At 39.8% G+C, this 18,269-nt stretch overlaps 1 protein-coding gene across 2 annotated transcripts in view; it reads left to right on the plus strand.

Annotated features, from left to right (window-relative positions):
• The window catches only part of ANTXR1 (ANTXR cell adhesion molecule 1), a 258,255-nt gene that overhangs the window by 44,627 nt on the left and 195,359 nt on the right, over positions 1–18,269 (plus strand). For both annotated transcript variants that reach the window (XM_061432860.1, XM_061432861.1), the window contains 4 exons: positions 12,510–12,591; positions 13,139–13,172; positions 14,753–14,832; positions 17,398–17,466. In XM_061432860.1, the coding sequence (XP_061288844.1) occupies positions 12,510–12,591; positions 13,139–13,172; positions 14,753–14,832; positions 17,398–17,466 (265 nt within the window). The remainder of the gene's footprint in view (positions 1–12,509; positions 12,592–13,138; positions 13,173–14,752; positions 14,833–17,397; positions 17,467–18,269) is intronic.

Here is an 18,269-nt window from a genome sequence, read left to right on the forward strand (position 1 = left end):
GGATGAAGCCAGCAAGGCAAACGTCAGAAATAGCAGCATCAAACATGGTAGAGGTCTCATATTCAAATCAGAGAGCTAAGACCAACACATTTTCTGTGGGCTAACCAAAAAAACATTTACTATTGGTCAACATCAGGCTTGTCCATCACCTCCTAGTCCCTTGGCCTCTCGGGTGGGAACGTGAACCTCAGGTTTAGCACTGCCTTTGACAGGCTCAGAATGCTTCCTTGTGAACTGTGGTTCAGCCTTTGATATTCACCCTCAACAATTTTTAAAAACCATTAAATATTTTAAGTATAACCAAAGTATACAAAGAAAGGATTGTAAACCCTCATTATCCACCACCAAGCTTATGAAAGAAAATGCTACATGTTTTGACACCCCTCTTTCTCTTATCAGAGATATTACTATCCTGAAAGTAGGATTTATCATCTTAATGACTGTTGTATATTTTTGCATACCCATGAATAATGTATTTTTTCATATTCAGTTTTATAATAAACTATCATACTGTGTTCTTCTTGAGCTTGCTTTTTACACTTAACATCATGTTTTTGAAACTTTTTCTATGTAGATATGTGTAGCTACACTTGGTTCATTTTAACTAATGTATACTTTCTGTTGCATTGCATTATATTGTAATAATGTACCACCATGTACTAATCTATTCTCTCATTAATATACAATTAGTTTGTTTCTAACTTTTCACCATTATAAACAAAGTTGCATTGAACATTCTTGTACCTGTCTCCCAGAAGGTGGGAAGCAAGATTTCTCTGATATAGAGATATATACCTAGGGATTGAATTGCTAGGTCTTTGGTATGTGAATATGTAACTTTAGTAGACATGATTTAATTGTACTCCAAAATGGCTGCACCAATTTACACTGCCATTAGTGATTATAAGAATTTTCATTTCCCAACATTCTACCAATGTCTTGTGTGATTCTCCTATTCTTATCAAAGAGATGTGCCCACATATGACTTGTGGATTGGATTATCTGGTGTGAACCTAGTATACTCCTACCTACTCCCACCTCCACCCCAACATTGCTCCAAAGTGTGACAAGGAAGTCCTGTCTTTTGGAGAGAACTGTAGCTTTTTTCAGCGTGACCAGAACAGCAGACTCTTGTCTATTATCTACCGTAGAACTGTCTACTTTCAGCTTCCATCCAAGAAAGTGACTCTGGGCTCCTCATTCTCTGTTGCTCAGGATCTGGTAGAGTGTTACTCTATCCTCTGCCCCTGCAAACACTCCTTGTGGTCAGTAGTACATCAAACTGACCATCTTAGATGCCACCAGCACCAGGAGAGACCCTGTCTCTATTGAACTAAGAGGATTGTGAAACTAAAGGTTCTCACAGGATAAAAATCTGTATTTGGGCAACCCTGACTATAGAGCCTACTTTGCACCACTCCCGTCTCTTGCAAAATATGACTCAACTAGGGGAAAGGGTTAGTGATGGGGAAGGTCTTACAGGTTGGTGGCTCAGAGGTTAAAGCATCTGCCTGCAATGCGGGAGACCTGGGTTCGATCCCTGGGTTGGGAAGATCCCCTGGAGAAGGAAATGGCAACCCACTCCAGTATTCTTGCCTGGAAAATCCCACGGACAGAGGAGCCTGGAGAGCTACAGTCCACAGGGTCACAAAGAGTTGGACACGACTGAGCGACTTCACTTTCACTTTCAATGCCATAGGAAACTGCATGGTGAAAACCACTCTGCAAATGAGTAATAAACCAAAATAGAGTTGTATACAGAGGAGTTTGTTTGGACAAATTCATCATGTTGCCCTGTGATTAAACCATTGTTCCTGTCCTTTATGCTAGCTTAGGACAGCTCAGGAATTTGGAAATTCCTTGATGGGCTCCAGTTACTGGTCTGCACTTGACCCTGTGTCGTACTGTAGACTACTCCTGCCTGTCGAATGTAGCCTCTCCAGTTACCATCAGATTCCCAGGTTCTGCTTCTATTTCAACCATTGGTCCTAACATAAAATCAGATGCAGGACTCTGAGCTGGAAGGAAGCTGGTAGATCTTATAGTTCCACACTTTCACTTTGCATTTGAGAAACCAAAGGTTGACATGTGTTAGAAGTGGCAGAACTAGAATTCAATTCAGTCTGATTTCCTGCAAAGTCCATGCTCTTGTGAATGGTACTGAACCCATGTGAAGAATGAGACTGCCTTGTAAGACAGTGTGAAAAAAGTGAAAGTCGTTCAATTGTGTCTGACTCTGCAACCTCATGGACTGTAGCTCCTCTGTCCATGGAATTCTCCAGGCCAGAATACTGGAGTAGGTCGCCGTTCCCTTCTCCAGGGGTTCAGTGTAGGTGTAAGAATAGGGGATCTGGGTTCTGGGGCACTCCAGTCTTTAAAGTTCTAGAAGAGAAGGTAAAGCTTACTCAGAAATATGAGAAAGGACAACTGATGTGGGAAATGGAGAGAGGATGCTATAATGGAAGTCAAGAGAAGAAAGCATTTTTAATTGAGAGAGGGGAGTTAACTGTGCTGCTGTTAAAGAGTGAGTAAGAGGAAGGCAGAGAAGTAACCATTAAATTGGGAATGTGGTGATCATTGAGGGCCTTGAAATAGGCAGTTTCAGTGGAATTGTTGAGTCAAAAGTCACTGCAAAATGAGCTAAAAGGTGAGGGGTTTCAATTTTAAATTGAGAGGGAAAGACATTTTAGCCCCTTTTCTTGCAAAAAGCACCCACAATCAGGAGAAGGTGAGACAAAACCAGAAAGCCCATCTTTGAGGAAATTAAAACCACAAAAACACAGGACAGAAAAAAAAACAGAGAGTGGCAAACGATGTAAGCAGTGTGGAGAGAAGTCATACATAATAAGAGATACTGAGGAGGAAATAGCCTTGTAGCCTTGCAGAACCTTGGAAAGCTCAAAACCTGGAACTGTCTTCTGCTACTGCAGAAGGCAAGAAAGTGTTACAGGGTGAAGACTAGGACATGTTTAAAAGTTTACCTAAGGATCTTTTCAACCTTCAGAACCACTTGCTTCCACTACAATTTGAAAAATTCCCTCTTTTCCAACTCCACTAGAAAAGAGAAGTGTATTCTCTGGCAAAATTAAACAAGAAAAGTTTCATGGACAGACACCACACAAGGGAGATTATGGAGACGTATGCACAATAAATGTTGCTACTTCCAACCCTCTCCCTTGTCAATTTCAGAATTAACACCTAAGGAAAGAGTTTGAAAACGACTTCTCTGTAGAAATAATCATTTCAGAGGGGAAAAAATGTTCATACACTGATGCATTGGTGGATGATCCATCCAACAAAGAATCCTGTTGATAAAAGCTGATCACCCACCACCTGGTATGCCCCACCATGCACGCAGGGTTTCCCAAGTGGCACTAATGGTAAAGAACCTGCCTGCCAGTGAAGAAGATGTAAGAGACATGGGTTCAATCCCTGGGTCAGGAAGATCCCCTGGAGGAGGGTATGGAAACCCACTCCAGTATTTTTGTCTGGAGAATCCCATGAACAGAGGAGCCTCATAGGCTACAGTCCATAGGGTCACACAGAGTCGGACACAACTGAAGCAACTCAGCACACACGCACGCACCGTGCACACAGAGCTTCCAACCAGTCTTAGTCTTGTTCAATCACTATGAAGAGATAGATAAAGATCACTTTACATTTGAAATCTTTACCAAGAAAAACTGGGAAGCAAGTACTCTTTCAAGAAGTTTTGTTTTGAAGAGACATGCAAATGAATTGGTCAATAGCTAGAGGGACATGTGGGGTCACAGAGGATTTATTTTGTTACGATGAAAGGTACTAGAGTATATTTATATGCTGGTAATCATCTCCAGTATTTTTCTTCCTGTCTTGAAACAAATGTGTAGTCGCAAATATTTAGAAAAAGCCTTTATAGTATGTCTGCTTCTAGTTAGGATGTAGAGGGATGTGAAAAACCTTCATTTCCATGGTCAACCAGAAAAGCCCAGACAAAATAAAATTCATATGTTCCACTGGGGCTAGCAGACACACAGGAAGCACTGATGAGATGAGAGAGAAACAAGCCCAGTAGAACTGAGCAGACATCTGCAGAAGCTTCTGTACTTGAAGGTGGCCACCTGATCTGGGTTTGGGAAATTAGAAATGTAGGTGAGCCATGGACAGACCTCTCAGGTATGAGGGAAAGTCAGCTGAACCTTAGACAACAATGTTCACCAAAGAGATGGATTATCTTAAAGAGCCCCAATAAATAAAAATTTCTCAGCCTAATAATTCTTCCCTCTCATCCAAACCTCTGCAGTTTCCCAAGAAAGTAGCAGTAAAAGAGTTGTTGAAAATGAGAGAGAAATCACTTCATCCCATGGATATTTGTGGTGCTTGCTTGGATTCTGGAGTCCTAAGTCAAGCAAAATTATCTGAAACTGCACCTAACTCCCATCTCAAATACAGAAAAGATCACAAAGACAGGGCTGGGAACTGGGTTAATAACAGGGAATACAGTCTAATTAAAGCTGTATCCCAAACGAAGGTCAACCTAACTCAAGAGAGAATCTAAACATTCAGCACCACCCCGACTCCAGCTCACAAAGACAAAAGGCTTACAGTCTCCAGTTAGTCAAAAAAAACAAATCAATATTATACCTAAGTTTCCACTGCTTTTAAAAAATATACCATGTGTGAAATACAAATTTAAGAATTGTGAGACATGGGAAGTAGGAAAGTGTAACCGATGACCAAGAAAAAAACAGGAATGGTAGCAAACTACAAATGACTCAGTTATTGGAATTAATAGACAAGAATTTAAAACAACCACTATAAACATATAAAGAATTTACAGGAAAGGGTGCATATAATGGAGAAAGACATGGAGTATCTGAAAAATAAGAAAGAATCTCAAAACACCAAGTGAAAACTGCAGACTAAAAAATACAATATCTGCAGAAAATGGATTAATGAATTAAAAACACATTAGTAGAAATTATCTAAGTTGAAAGAGAGAAGGGAAAACATGGAGGGTGATGAACCAGATCTTATTATTTGTGGGGTGATATCAAGTGATCTAATATATGTATAATTAGAATACTAAACATGATATTTCACACACAGATTCAAGAAGCTGAAAGAACCCCAAACAGGATAAATTTTTTAAAAAATCACCTAAGCACATCACAGCTGAATTCTTGAAAACCAAGCACATGACAGCTGAATTCTTGAAAACCAGAATAAAGAGAGAATCTTAAAAGCTGTCAAAGGGGGAGGGAAAAGACATATTACAGAGAAATATCAATGAAAATCTTGTACTTTCCCTGGAAAAAAGCTTGTGCAATCCAAAAGACAAAGGATCAATATCTTTAAAGAGATAAAATGAAAAAAAGTCCAACCAGAATTCTGTATCCATTGAAAATATCCTTAAAATTAAAGGCAAAGTCAAAACGTTTCTAGAAAGAAAAAATAAGCTGAGAGAATCATTACCAGCATATCTGTGTTACAAAATAAATAAATAAATGTTAAAAGAAATTTTTCAGAGAAAAAATGATACCAGGTGTAAACTACCCATCAGATCAGATCAGTCGCTCAGTCGTATCCGACTCTTTGTGACCCCATGAATCCCAGCACGCCAGGCCTCCCTGTCCATCACCAACTCCCGGAGTCCACTCAGACTCACGTCCATTGAGTCAGTGATGCCATCCAGCCATCTCATCCTCTGTCGTCCCCTTCTCCTCCTGCCCCCAATCCCTCCTAGCATGAGAGTCTTTTCCAATGAGCCAACTCTTCACATGAGGTGGCCAAAGTACTGGAGTTTCAGCTTTAGCATCATTCCCTCCAAAGAAATCCCAGGGCTGATCTCCTTCAGAATGGACTGGTTGGATCTCCTTGCAGTCCAAGGGACTCTCAAGAGTCTTCTCCAACACCACAGTTCAAAAGCATCAATTCTTTGGCGCTCAGCCTTCTTCACAGTCCAACTCTCACATCCATACATGACCACAGGAAAAACCATAGCCTTGACTAGACGAACCTTTGTTGACAAAGTAATGTCTCTGCTTTTGAATATGCTATCTAGGTTGGTCATAACTTTCCTTCCAAGGAGTAAGCGTCTTTTAATTTCATGGCTGCAGTCACCATCTGCAGTGATTTTGGAGCCCAGAAAAATAAAGTCTGACACTGTTTCCACTGTTTCCCCATCTATTTCCCATGAAGTTGTGGGACCAGATGCCATGATCTTCGTTTTCTGAATGTTGAGCTTTAACCCAACTTTTGCACTCTCCACTTTCACTTTCATCAAGAGGCTTTATAGTTCCTCTTCACTTTCTGCCATAAGGGTGGTGTCATCTGCATATCTGAGGTTATTGAAATTTCTCCCGGCAAACTATCCATAACAACACATTAAAAACAACAACCAGAAATGATAACTATTTTCTTTTTCATTTATAATTTTATTTTTTGTTTTTGACTGTGCTGGGTCTTTGTTGCTGTGCGAGTTTTTCTCTGGTTGTGGTGAGCAGGGGCTACTTCTCTAGTTGTCGTGTATACAGGCTTAATTGCTCCCCAGTATGTGGGATCATCCCGGACCAGGGATTGAACTACTGTCTCCTGCATGAGCAGGTGGATTCTTCACCACTGAGCCACCAGGGAAGGCCAACTATTTTCTTAATTTCATAAAAGGATGATTATTTAAGTCAGAAACAATTAACACTATATTTTGGAGTGTATTACATACAGAGGTAGAATATATGACAACAATAACTCAAAGTATGACAGAGAATTACATGGAAGTATAATACTAAAAGGTTTTTCCATTATATGAGAAGTAGCGTGATATTAACTTATTATAAAATAAGGATAAACATCATAATCCATATAGCAACTGCTGAAATGAAATGTAAGGGAGGATATCACTAGAGATCCTACAGATATTAAAAGAGAATGAAGGAATATTAAGAGAAAAGTAATAGAAATAAATTCAACAATTATAATGGATATTAATGAATACCTATGCATGTTACTATCTATAAATTATACCTAACTTTAAAAAATATAACAATGGATCTTTGGTTCAACATGCATCCTGATGTCATTAATCATGCCTACTCTGAGATAAATGCCATTAATCAGGCCTACTCTGAGATAAAAATCATAAAGAGGACGTGATCTTTATACATTATAAACAAGTGATTAGAGTTGGTTACGGGACTTCCCAAGTAGCAGCAAAACGTCTTTCTTTGCTATTCTGTTCGGTTCACTCCATGTTTTGGGTAGCCGACACTGGAGGCCTGAGACATCTGGAAAGGTTGTGAGTGTAGCATTAGTGGTTAATTGTGATGCATGTTTACTGTATCCTTGAGGTTCCAAAGCCAAAAACTGCAGGACATTTGAGGAAAGTCAGTTCCACGGAAGCTCCTTCACTAGGAGGCAAAAATTGGCCAATTCAGAGCTGACGCTGGGTGTCAGAGAGGTGGTAGTGGAGTTTATTTTTTATAGACTGGAAATGTGGTAGACATTGCCCAACCCCAAGGTGGATTTTGCAGTAGAAGAATCACTGGGATACTTGGGGTAAAAAGTTGTTGAAGTGCTTCTTGATGTACTTATGTACATTCCTCCTTTAATGGTTCCATCAGCAAATATTAAAATGTCACAGTACAACTGGAATCCCAGAAAGTAATCTTCAAGAAATGTAGAAAAATTCCAGGGTAAGAGAAAGCCCAACAGACACTGTAACTGATTCTCCCCACCCCCTCCCCCTACAAACCAGCATAGTACGGGTGCAAAGTGAGTGCTCAGTAAGTAGTTGTGAAAATGAATGAATGGATGGATGGACTGTCCAAAGTGGAGTCATTCATTCAGCAACAAATCACTCAACTATGTCCATCATTAAGTATTGCAGGAGTTGCAAAAGGAACACAAGACATGTGGCCTGAAAACCCTTAACTTCTAAGTAGGAACACTGGCAGACATGTGAAACCACCAAGGAAAAGAGGAGACTCTTTAATAGCAGCCTGTTTTCGTAGGATTCCCAGACTCTCTCATTTCCCAGGAAGATAACATTTCATTTGGTAATACCCAAGTTCTCAGAAAAAGGAGAGGTTCTTATCAACCCCTTTAAAAGACCTTTCTCCCAGCTTTCTTTCATTTCTAAGAGAGCATAAAAAAATAGGTCTTTATTAATAGTTCTGTTGTCCCAGAATTAAAACAGACCCACAATTTCCATGAAACCATCTGTTTTGTTTGCTTGGATGTTGTGGGAGCTTAGAGAAGGGGCATGGAGTAGGGAGATGGGGCCATAAGTCATCTGATCTTTCACCAACTAAGGGTGGTATAAAGGAAGTTTGACCACTGCTTGGGACCAGTGAGCTCATCATATCTTGCCAGACACATCAAGGATAAGGACAGCTCCCAAAACAGCCTGTGCTTGTTCTGGTACCAAAAAAATAGAAAGCTCAAGAAAACACTTGTAAGGAAAGGAAATAGGCTTAGAGAAAACACCCCGTTCCCAGACATTTTTTGGCAGAGAAAAATACAAAGCAGCCAGGGAATCTTTTCCACACCCCCAGTATCCCGTTTTTCTTTCCTCTTTTTAAAGTTCCAATTTTAACACAATACACCAATTTTAGTGTTACCAAAACGTCCTAAACCTCACTAGTCAATGACCCAAGACAAGACCACATTTACTTTTTTGGTTCACATTTCCTTTCAATGCCCTATCTGCGTCCACCTAATTAGAAATTATCCTCCGACTCCATAATGCACCTCAGCTATACCGGAGAGTTTCAGCGTATGACCTCTGTGACTTAGGAACAAACCCCAGTTTTCTGTCTCAGCCACACTGTCCTATACCAGCTTCACCATCCTGCCACCTTGTTGGCTCTTATTGCTGTTGTTCAGTTGCTCAGTTGTGTCCGACTCTTTGCAACCCCATGCACTGCAGCACACCAGGCTTCCCTGTCCTTCACCAACTCCCGGAGCTTACTCAAACTCATGTCCGTCTAGTCGGTGATGCCTTCCAACCATCTCATCCTCTGTCGTCCCCTTCTCCTCCTGCCTTCAATCTTTCCCAGCATCAGGGTCTTTTCAAATGAGTCAGCTCTTCACATCAGGTGGCCAAAGTATTGGACCTTCAGCTTTAGCATCAGTCCTTCCAATGAATATTCAGGATTGATTTCCTTTAGGATTGACTGGTTTAATCTCCTTGCAGTCCAAGGGACTCTCAAGAGTCTTCTTCAACACCACAGTTCAAAAGCATCAGTTCTTCAGCTCTCAGTCTTCTTTATGGTCCAACTTTCACATCCATACATGACTACTGGAAACACCATAGCTTTGACTAGATGGACCTTTGCTGTTACCCTCATGAAAAGGCTGACCTGCAGGGCAAAGCTGCCCTCTGCCAGGTGAATGCTAATGCCACCCTCCCCCTACCATGGTGGCCTCATGGGGGACTCTGCTCTCATCTTTAACCCTCCTTCTAATGCACAGATATATGCTCTTTCTCATCACCAAACAGCAGAGTTGAAATTAAACTATGGCTTTTAATGGAATTTATTAAAATGTGGGGGTTCTGTAAAGAGGTACAGCGTAGAGAATGGTTTATAGTTATATGGACCCAGGCCTGCCCTACAGTCAATTACTACCAGGTGAGCTTCTGCCTGGCCACTGTCCACATGTAGCAATGAAGCCTATTCCCTCCCCTACCTCTTTAGCAAATATTTTTTGAATGTCTGTAATGTTCCAGGTATGTCATAAACACAGAAGATTAGTGGAGACCCAAACAGACATGGCCCAATGCTCATGGAGTTTAAAGTCTAAAACTGAAACAAATGAACTAAACTGAACAGATGATGACATAATCAAATGTTACTAGTTATAAAATGTCCTAAGTGCTATAAAGCAAAAATTGTGGGATACCCTGTAAAGTCTGATTGAGGGAGCTAATTGTCCAATGAAGCTACTTTGAGCAATTGATATTTAGCTTGGGATTGAAGGCTGGGAGAGAATTAGCCCAGTGGAGAGCTGGGCAAAGAATATCTCCCATCCCTAGGCATCAGTGACTGCAGATGTGAAGGATCTGTTGGAGAAAGGAGCTAGGGATGACCAGTGGCACTCAAATGAAGGGAGTAGGGGCAGACTGGTGCAAGTTGAGACTGTCAGGGAGGCAGAGAACCATCCCATGTAGGCCCTTGAAGGTTGTGGTAAGGATTTGAGTGAATGGCATGTTTTGACACATAGTTTAAGAACATGTGGAGATTGAACAGAAGAGGGTTGAAAAGGCAGTCTGATAGCTAATGACTTCCCAATAGTCTAAGTAAGAAATGATGGTGGCCCAGGCCATGAGGTTGGCAAAAGAAATAGAAGTGTCAGTCTCAAGATATCTTTAGAATACAACCAATGGAATCTAATGTTAGATTACATAGGGGATTAGGAGAGAGGGGAGTCAAGGTAGAGGGGGTCAAAGAAGGCTTCCAGTTAGATGATTTGGGCAGCTTGGCACGTGAGCTGATATCTGGGCACTGATAAGAGAAGCAGACAATAATCTGTACGTCTTCCAAAGTCTAAGTTACTTGACCTTAAATATTCCACCTTAGAAGCATCAGCAACCTCAGTTTAAACCCTATTCAATTTGTCTTTTAAAACTTCCAACCTGACGATCCAGTCTCATCTATGAGCACCCCATTACATCAGTTTAACAAAAATACTAATTCTGCGTTGGGCTTCCTCTTTAAGCAATTACCAGTATATACAAGTAATAAATTTTATCCATTCATTTGTTCATTCATTTATTCAAGAGAGGAATAGTTTATCATAGTGACCGAGAGCAGGGCCTCTAGGTTGAAATCCCACCTCTGCCACTTGGTAGTGAAGGAGCTTTGGACAACTTCCTTAAAGTCTAGAGCTGAAACAAACAGATGTTATTAGTTATAGAATTCGTTATTAGTTTATAAATTAGTTATAAAATGTCAAATGTTATTAGTTATAAAATGTCGTAAGTGCTGTAAATCCAGAATTGTCGGGTGCCATGTGAAGTCTGATTGAGGGAGCTAATTTGAACTGGGGAACTCAAGTGACTATTTAATACTTTCAGCAATATAGTGACTCAGTTTCTTTATCTGCGAAATGAAGATAACTCTAGTATCTACCTCAGAGAGCTATCATAAGTCATAAGTGAATTAATTGTATGCATTTTTCAAACAGTTTGACACAGTATTAGTACACAGATGGTTTTAAAATTTGCCATTGCTCTTCATTAATTCAAGTTTTACTGAAAACTTCTCACTGTTCTATGCTGCTTGGCAAAGTAGAAATCCAGGCAAAAATTTTTTTTTCTTCTAATCAGGCAGATTTGATGTCAAGCCTCTGTTCTCTTACTTAACTAACCTCTCTGAACTCGTTTTCTTACCTAAGGGCAATGATACCCACCTGGAGTGGTTATTATGAGGATGAAATCTGAAATCTGTGTAGGGCCTATATCTAGTGGATGCTCAGTGAACATTAGTTTCCTTCCCTGCTGAAAAGAACTTTCCCCACCCAATTTAAATTGTGTATCTCCACCGTCTGCCCCTAAAGAAACTCCAGTGGGAGGAAGAATAATTTCAAACCCTTTATGGGCTTCCTATTCATGAATGAAGTTCATTTTTTTTTTCTTTTGTCAAAAACTACACTTTCTTGCCCTTTTCAGCATAGTATGCCATGCTAAGTCACTTCAGTCGTGTCCGACTCTGTGCGACCCCATAGACGGCAGCCCACCAGGCTCCCCCGTCCCAGGGATTCTCCAGGCAAGAACACTGGAGTGGGTTGCCATTTAGCTATGTAATTGATGGGAATGTGTATGTGGACATCTAACATCCCTAAGGGAATGGTCCACAAGGATTCTAATTGGTCCCCTAAGCTTCATGTTTTCCGCTGCTGTCAGACCCTTTCCCAAGACTATAACCACTTCCTCTTCCTGCACCACTACCACCTTGAGCAATCAAAGTAAGAAAACACAGACTCCAACCCACAGAAAACACTGTTGGTGTCCTGGAAAGCCCAGTTTGCCAGGGTCTTTATTTTCAAAGCTGACTACTTGGTTTTCTCTGGCGCAATGGTGCTGGTGGCATTTTGCTCCAGACGCCTGTCCCTCCTGCCTGTGGTCCTTGTGGTGACCTTGCCCTGGGTTGTTAGCACCCGCCTCTCTCTGGACTACATGAGCCCTTTGCATCTCGATATAAAGTTGCCTAGGGTGGTATGTTTCCTTCAAGACCAGTTGCATCTCAAGACTTGTTTCCAATGTGGAGTGAAAACTTTGTCCTGTTCCAGGGAATGGAAAATTTTCACCCACAGATTCCTGAAGAAGTGTCCTTTCCCTCAGTCCCTGGAATCTCATTTACTCTACACTATGGCTTGCCCTAAATTGATGATTTACTGCAAAGACTTTCCTGCCGATAGGCTTTTAGGGGACTAATGGGGTAATACAGACTATCCATGGAGATAAAGACTAATGCATGTGACTATCAACAGCAAAATAAAAACAAGACTAACAGGGTGTCTTTGGATTTCAGGGAACAGATCCGTCAAGGGCTAGAAGAACTCCAGAAGGTTCTGCCAGGAGGAGACACTTACATGCATGAAGGATTTGAAAGGGTAACTTTAAAAAGAGTTTTAAACTCCAAATGTAGATTGTGATGTAGAAACAGGGATGACTGATGAGATGAGACACATGTTTTAACGGAACTAAGCCACACTCAATGGCAAGAGTAAAAAAAGTTCCCAGAAGTGTGTACCCAATAATTCCATCCAAAAGAGCTGAATAAATGAAATTCCTTCCTCCTTCCCTGACACTGGATGAAGAATCTCAGCTAATGCTTGGCTGATGCTCATGAATCATGCCACACACAAGTCCTCTCTATTCCCAGGGTAGCCTTTCTATATATTTCTTCAGAGGTTGAGACAGAATTTCATCATTTCAGTCTTAAGAAAAACAAGTCCCAGTCTATGAGAAGTAAGATATTGATCCAAGATAACCTTAGATGAATGTCATCCATTGGTATTTGAGTGAAACCTGGGTGAATTACATAAGAATCAAGACTGACCCAAGACTGTGGATCCAACATCAGAGACCACTGCCCATAATGGCATTTGTTGTAGCAAAGAGTAGATATGTCTAATGACTTTTTCATGTGTTTTTCAGGCCAGTGAGCAGATTTATTATGAAAACAGTCAAGGTAAGACTATATTCTGAATTACCATTATGATTAACTTTTTTTTCTGTGTTTCCTTCTGAAAAAATTACCTCAGTAATTTCCTGTTTCAAAAGACACATATGATATTGCTTCAGATCCTTGAACACACACTTCATCACAGAGAAGGGACACATAGAAAGATGGCATGTACCAGGTCAAATTCTACTGCTCTGATGATTCCCCAAAAAGTTATATAAAATAATTAAGATCTCATTACGGGCTACAGTTTGTAATGCTCATGACCAGTTTTGCATGCTGAATTCATCAAGTTAATAAACACTTGGATGAGTTAGTAAAGTCTTGGATTTTTATGTCAAATTTAATTCTCTTGTCCTTCTCTGAGCTCCAGGCCTCTTCATCATTGTGACTGGATATGATTTTAGATTAAGATACCAGTTTGGCTTCATCGTTCCTTCATTTAAATGGGGAAAGGGCATGAAATGCACTTGCTAGTGTGTTTAGCACATGGAAATAATATTTATTATTATTTTAGTTAATATACTATTACTACCTTATCTTTCATGGGTAACATTTCTCTATCTGAGGCAAATCTCCAAAAAGAGTCAGCACTGCAGTAGGGACTTTTCTCCCAGACCTGTAGAGGTGTCCACTTCCTATTTTACTCTAAACTGCAACAAATAAGCCAGACCCAGTATCTATAGCAACAGTTGTTAATACAAAGACATCATCAGCAATGGTGGCTCAGATGTGAGCTCAGATGTGCTCAGATGTGCCTCCAGTGTGAGACACCCGGGTTGGATCCCTGGGCTGGGAAGATCCCCTGGAGAAGGGAATGGCCACCCACTCCAGTATTCTTGCCTGGAGAATTCCATGGACAGAGGAGCCTGGTGGGCTACAGTCTATAGGGTTGCAAAGAGTTGGATACAACTGAACAACTGACAAACAATGTTACTAGAAGTTTCTAAATCACTGACAGAATTCTAGTAAGTTTTGACAACTGCTGTAATACTTCTGCTGCTGCTAAGTCGCGTCAGTCATGTCCAACTCTGTGCGACCCCATAGACGGCAGCCCACCAGGCTCCCCCATCCCTGGGATTCTCCAGGCAAGAACACTGGAGTGGGTTGCCATTTCCTTCTCCAGTCAACTTGTAAATCATGATGACTGTTCCTCTTTGCCAAACTCCTCAAGGTATGTAGCATGCAGTCAAGGACAGCATGTGAGAAGGACACCTGGATGGCCCAGGTGGTCAAGTTTGCCCTCAGGCCTTGGCAAGAGTCAGGTGGACTGCTCCTGGGAAATAGTCATGTGTGATTCCCTGTAGCTACCCCCAGCCCCCAGTTATCAGTCCAGTGACCAATTTATAAGGTTTGGTCTTTTTTAAAGACAAGACTTGGCAACCCAGAAACAAAACATGTTCCCCCTTAGAGTTTGTTCCATATTCTTCTTCATGCTGGAGCAACTTCCAGTCTCAAAAGAAAAGGTGCTGATTCTCACAATACTGAACTCAGATGGTGCAGCTTTGAAGAGATAGACTCCCAGGGCTGAGGGGGTTTTCTTGGTGTGGCAGGATGAACTGAGTGGGTCTGTGTTGTTTGACCAGGATACAGGACAGCCAGCGTTATCATTGCTCTGACTGATGGAGAACTCCATGAGGACCTCTTCTTCTATTCAGAGAGGGAGGTAAGAGACAGCCTGGCCTGTGTCTGACATACAAACAGGGCTTCTTCCTTCTGAAATGGGCTGCAGTCTCTCTACTTGGGCAAAAATGATAGATTTTCTTTGTAAAATCCCCAGATAAAAGAGTCCCATATGTGAAAAATAATTAGTTTATTTTTAAAGTGAATCCACATGTCTCACACATGGTGGGTATTTTTCCCTTTTACAAAATATTTGCATATTACTTTGGGGGATAAAATATATCTGTCATGCCTTTCTTAATTGAAAGCAGTTTTGAAATACTATATCATTTTTTAACAAATCCATTGGTACTATTTTTCTTTCATTTCTACTAAAAACAGGAGGGGAAAGAATTACTTGAAATATGTAAGGGCCAATTTTGTCAAAATGTATTAATCACTGAAATTCTTACTAAGAATCAAAGCTGAACATTAACTGGTGACAAAGTAAACTGCAAGCTCTCCTTCAATATTCCTTTTTTCCTTTTCTTTATGCTCTTGAAAAGTACTCCCCAAAGCAATTAAAGGAATTCTTTCTAAATGAAGCTTTCAGTTTGTATAAAGAGATTCAGAAAAAGAGGTTTGTCTAGGACTTGAAAGTGATGTTTATATTTAGGAAATTCTTTCCTTTCAAATTTCACATGCGAGCTATATGTATAAGTAACCCAAAGAAACCAGTTCACCATAGAAATGTATTGAAGCCTCATTAGTGACAAAGGCTCATTCAGGACAACCTCAAAAGAAACACGATAAGAAGAAACACAGGTGGGGAGGAAGGGCGATGCCAGCCTCTTGAGGAGAAATCAATCAGAGCATTACCCTTACCTGAAGCTCTTGACTACTATTTAATTTAAATTCAGCTTTCTCCACAAGCCAGAAGTATATATTCATCCATTCATTCACTCACTATTTACTTAGAGTTTGACCTGTATGGGCACTTTGCTGGACTAGAGAAACATTGATTCGTAAGACACAGTTGCTGCCCTCAAGGACTTTACCATGTAATAATGTTCAACTTTTTGAAGGCTTTGTTGGCAAAGGGCATGAGGATATTAAGTGGGTAAACACATTACTGTCCCCCATCCTTAACTTGTACAAAATTCTCAGTGGGGAGACACATGAGTAAATTATGACAGACACTCCCTGAGCATCTGGGAAACAATATATTCCTATATGAAAATATATTCCTATATAGAAATTCCTAACTTTAGAAAAAGTTGAAACTAACTATATAATAGGAATGCAAAATGGTTTATCTAGATGCAAAGTAGCAATCAAAGTAAAAACCCTAATAAGGGAATAAGTGAATATAAAATAAATGGTAAGTGACAGGCTTAAAATAGGGATTGGTAGAAAAGAATTTTAGGTATGGCACATGCAAACTTAGAAAAATATTTGGAGTGCCACTGCCAATAGGAAGAGGGTGTCTGAAACAGAAAGATACATTTCAAGATACAGAAAGAAAATGAACCTTTCCATTTCTGATAATTCTATATAAAGCCCTGCTAGAGGAGAAATGTCATATAGAAGTTGTTGCAGATAAGGCTGGGGCTAGACTGTATCTAAAAGTTAATTTTATCCTGAAAGCAGCAAGAAATAATTTCTAACTTGAAGGTAAAAAGATGTATGTTTCTGTCCCTTCTAAAATTCAAGGTTAATCATAAGTGGGTTGGAGTACTAAGAAAAGGGGATAAAAGGATACCATTGAAATCAATATGCATATATTGGGCACCTATTATATGTTTCCTATCAATTATTTATTAATTTCCTACTGTATTGACATATACCAAGGAATTACAAATTTTGTTTTCTATTCTGAAACAAACAACCTAGAAAACCTGGAAGAGTCTTTAATAAATCAAATATTAAAACCAAGCCAAAATCTGTATACTATTCATTGTGTTGCCCTCTCAATACTTAATTGTAGAGAAGGTCATAGGTTCACCCACTCAAATATGGACTGCAATCCCCATACCATTGACCCTGTGTCTTTGGGAATAAAAAACCCTTATTCACAAAGGTGCTGACATTGATGCCCATCTGTATTGTTCTGGGCCTCATGTGAGGAGCTCTGCATATGTTATCTCATTTAATCCCCCAAACACTTCACAGAGCTAAGTCAAGCATCAAACACAGGTATATCAGGTTCCAAAGATTACAACCTTGCTGCCAGAGCATGATGCCATTACAAAGGAAGAACCTATGTCAATAAAAATCCATTAGAGGAACAGAAAAGATAATTATTTCCCCGGAATATTTAATATGACTTAGCCTACAGTTTCCTTTTCCTCCCTTCGTCATGCAAAGTTTCTCATCAAGATTCTACTTCTGTGGGTCTTTCTCAACACCTCCCATTAGACTAATCACGCCCTTTGCATCTACCATATTGAATTAGAATATGTTCACTGGAGTATTGATTCTTCAGGGACAGGGACTGCCCTCTCCCTTATGGTACGTGGCACACAGTAGATGCTCAATAAATACCTGATTATTGCAATTAGTCTGGCTGATCCAAAAGGACTGCATTTGCCATTGCTTCTCACTTTAATGTCATTTTTCATTGGCCCAGGCGAACAGATCCCGAGATCTCGGTGCAATTGTTTACTGTGTAGGCGTGAAGGATTTCAATGAAACGCAGGTATGAACATTAGATTTCTTCATGCTTGGGAGCATATTAAGCTTGTGAATGATAGAAAACATATGCATTTGGTGAGGAGGGTACATCAGCAGTATAAATACCCTTTAGATAGATGATTTTTCCAGGAATGCTAAACAGGAAGGGAATCATTGGATGTGTGAGGGATGTGAACCCATTTGCAAATACACTTGAGGGTCTTCAACACAGAGCATCTAGGCAGCATCCTTTCTAGTTGACTTTTCAGTTCAGTTCAGTGAAAAGTCTTTTAGTTGAGGTTAAATTGCCAAGAAGTCAAAACAGATCGAAATTAACTTGGAAACAGATTGGTTTTTTAACATTTATTTTGACAAATCTGATTTTCTTATTTAAATGGCAAACATCCCTTTTATCTCATTAAAAACACAATGCATTTTCAATACCCTTCCCATAAATGGAAATAATTGGCCAGTGGGCAGAAAAGTATGTCCAGGTATATATAATCAAATTGTGAAAATGTGTTAGCAACCTAGTTCTTCATAATTTATTTTTGTTTTGACAACATGGACAATACTCATGATATGTTGCTAAATGAGTAAAATAAGGTAACAAAAACTGTTTTGGGAATAGTATGAACCCACTTTTTAAAATAAAATATGATATTTGTATAGAAAAAGTATGAATAACTATATATATCAAATTAACAATAATAGATGAAGGATGAATGGACAAATGGGTAGATAGATGAATTATATGAACCTTTTTTAACAGATGAATTATATGAACTTTTTTCTTTTTAATACTCCTGGGTTTTTTGAAATTTCCCA

This window comes from Bos javanicus, chromosome 11, assembly GCF_032452875.1.
Source record: "Bos javanicus breed banteng chromosome 11, ARS-OSU_banteng_1.0, whole genome shotgun sequence".
NCBI classification, from domain to species: domain Eukaryota; kingdom Metazoa; phylum Chordata; class Mammalia; order Artiodactyla; family Bovidae; genus Bos; species Bos javanicus.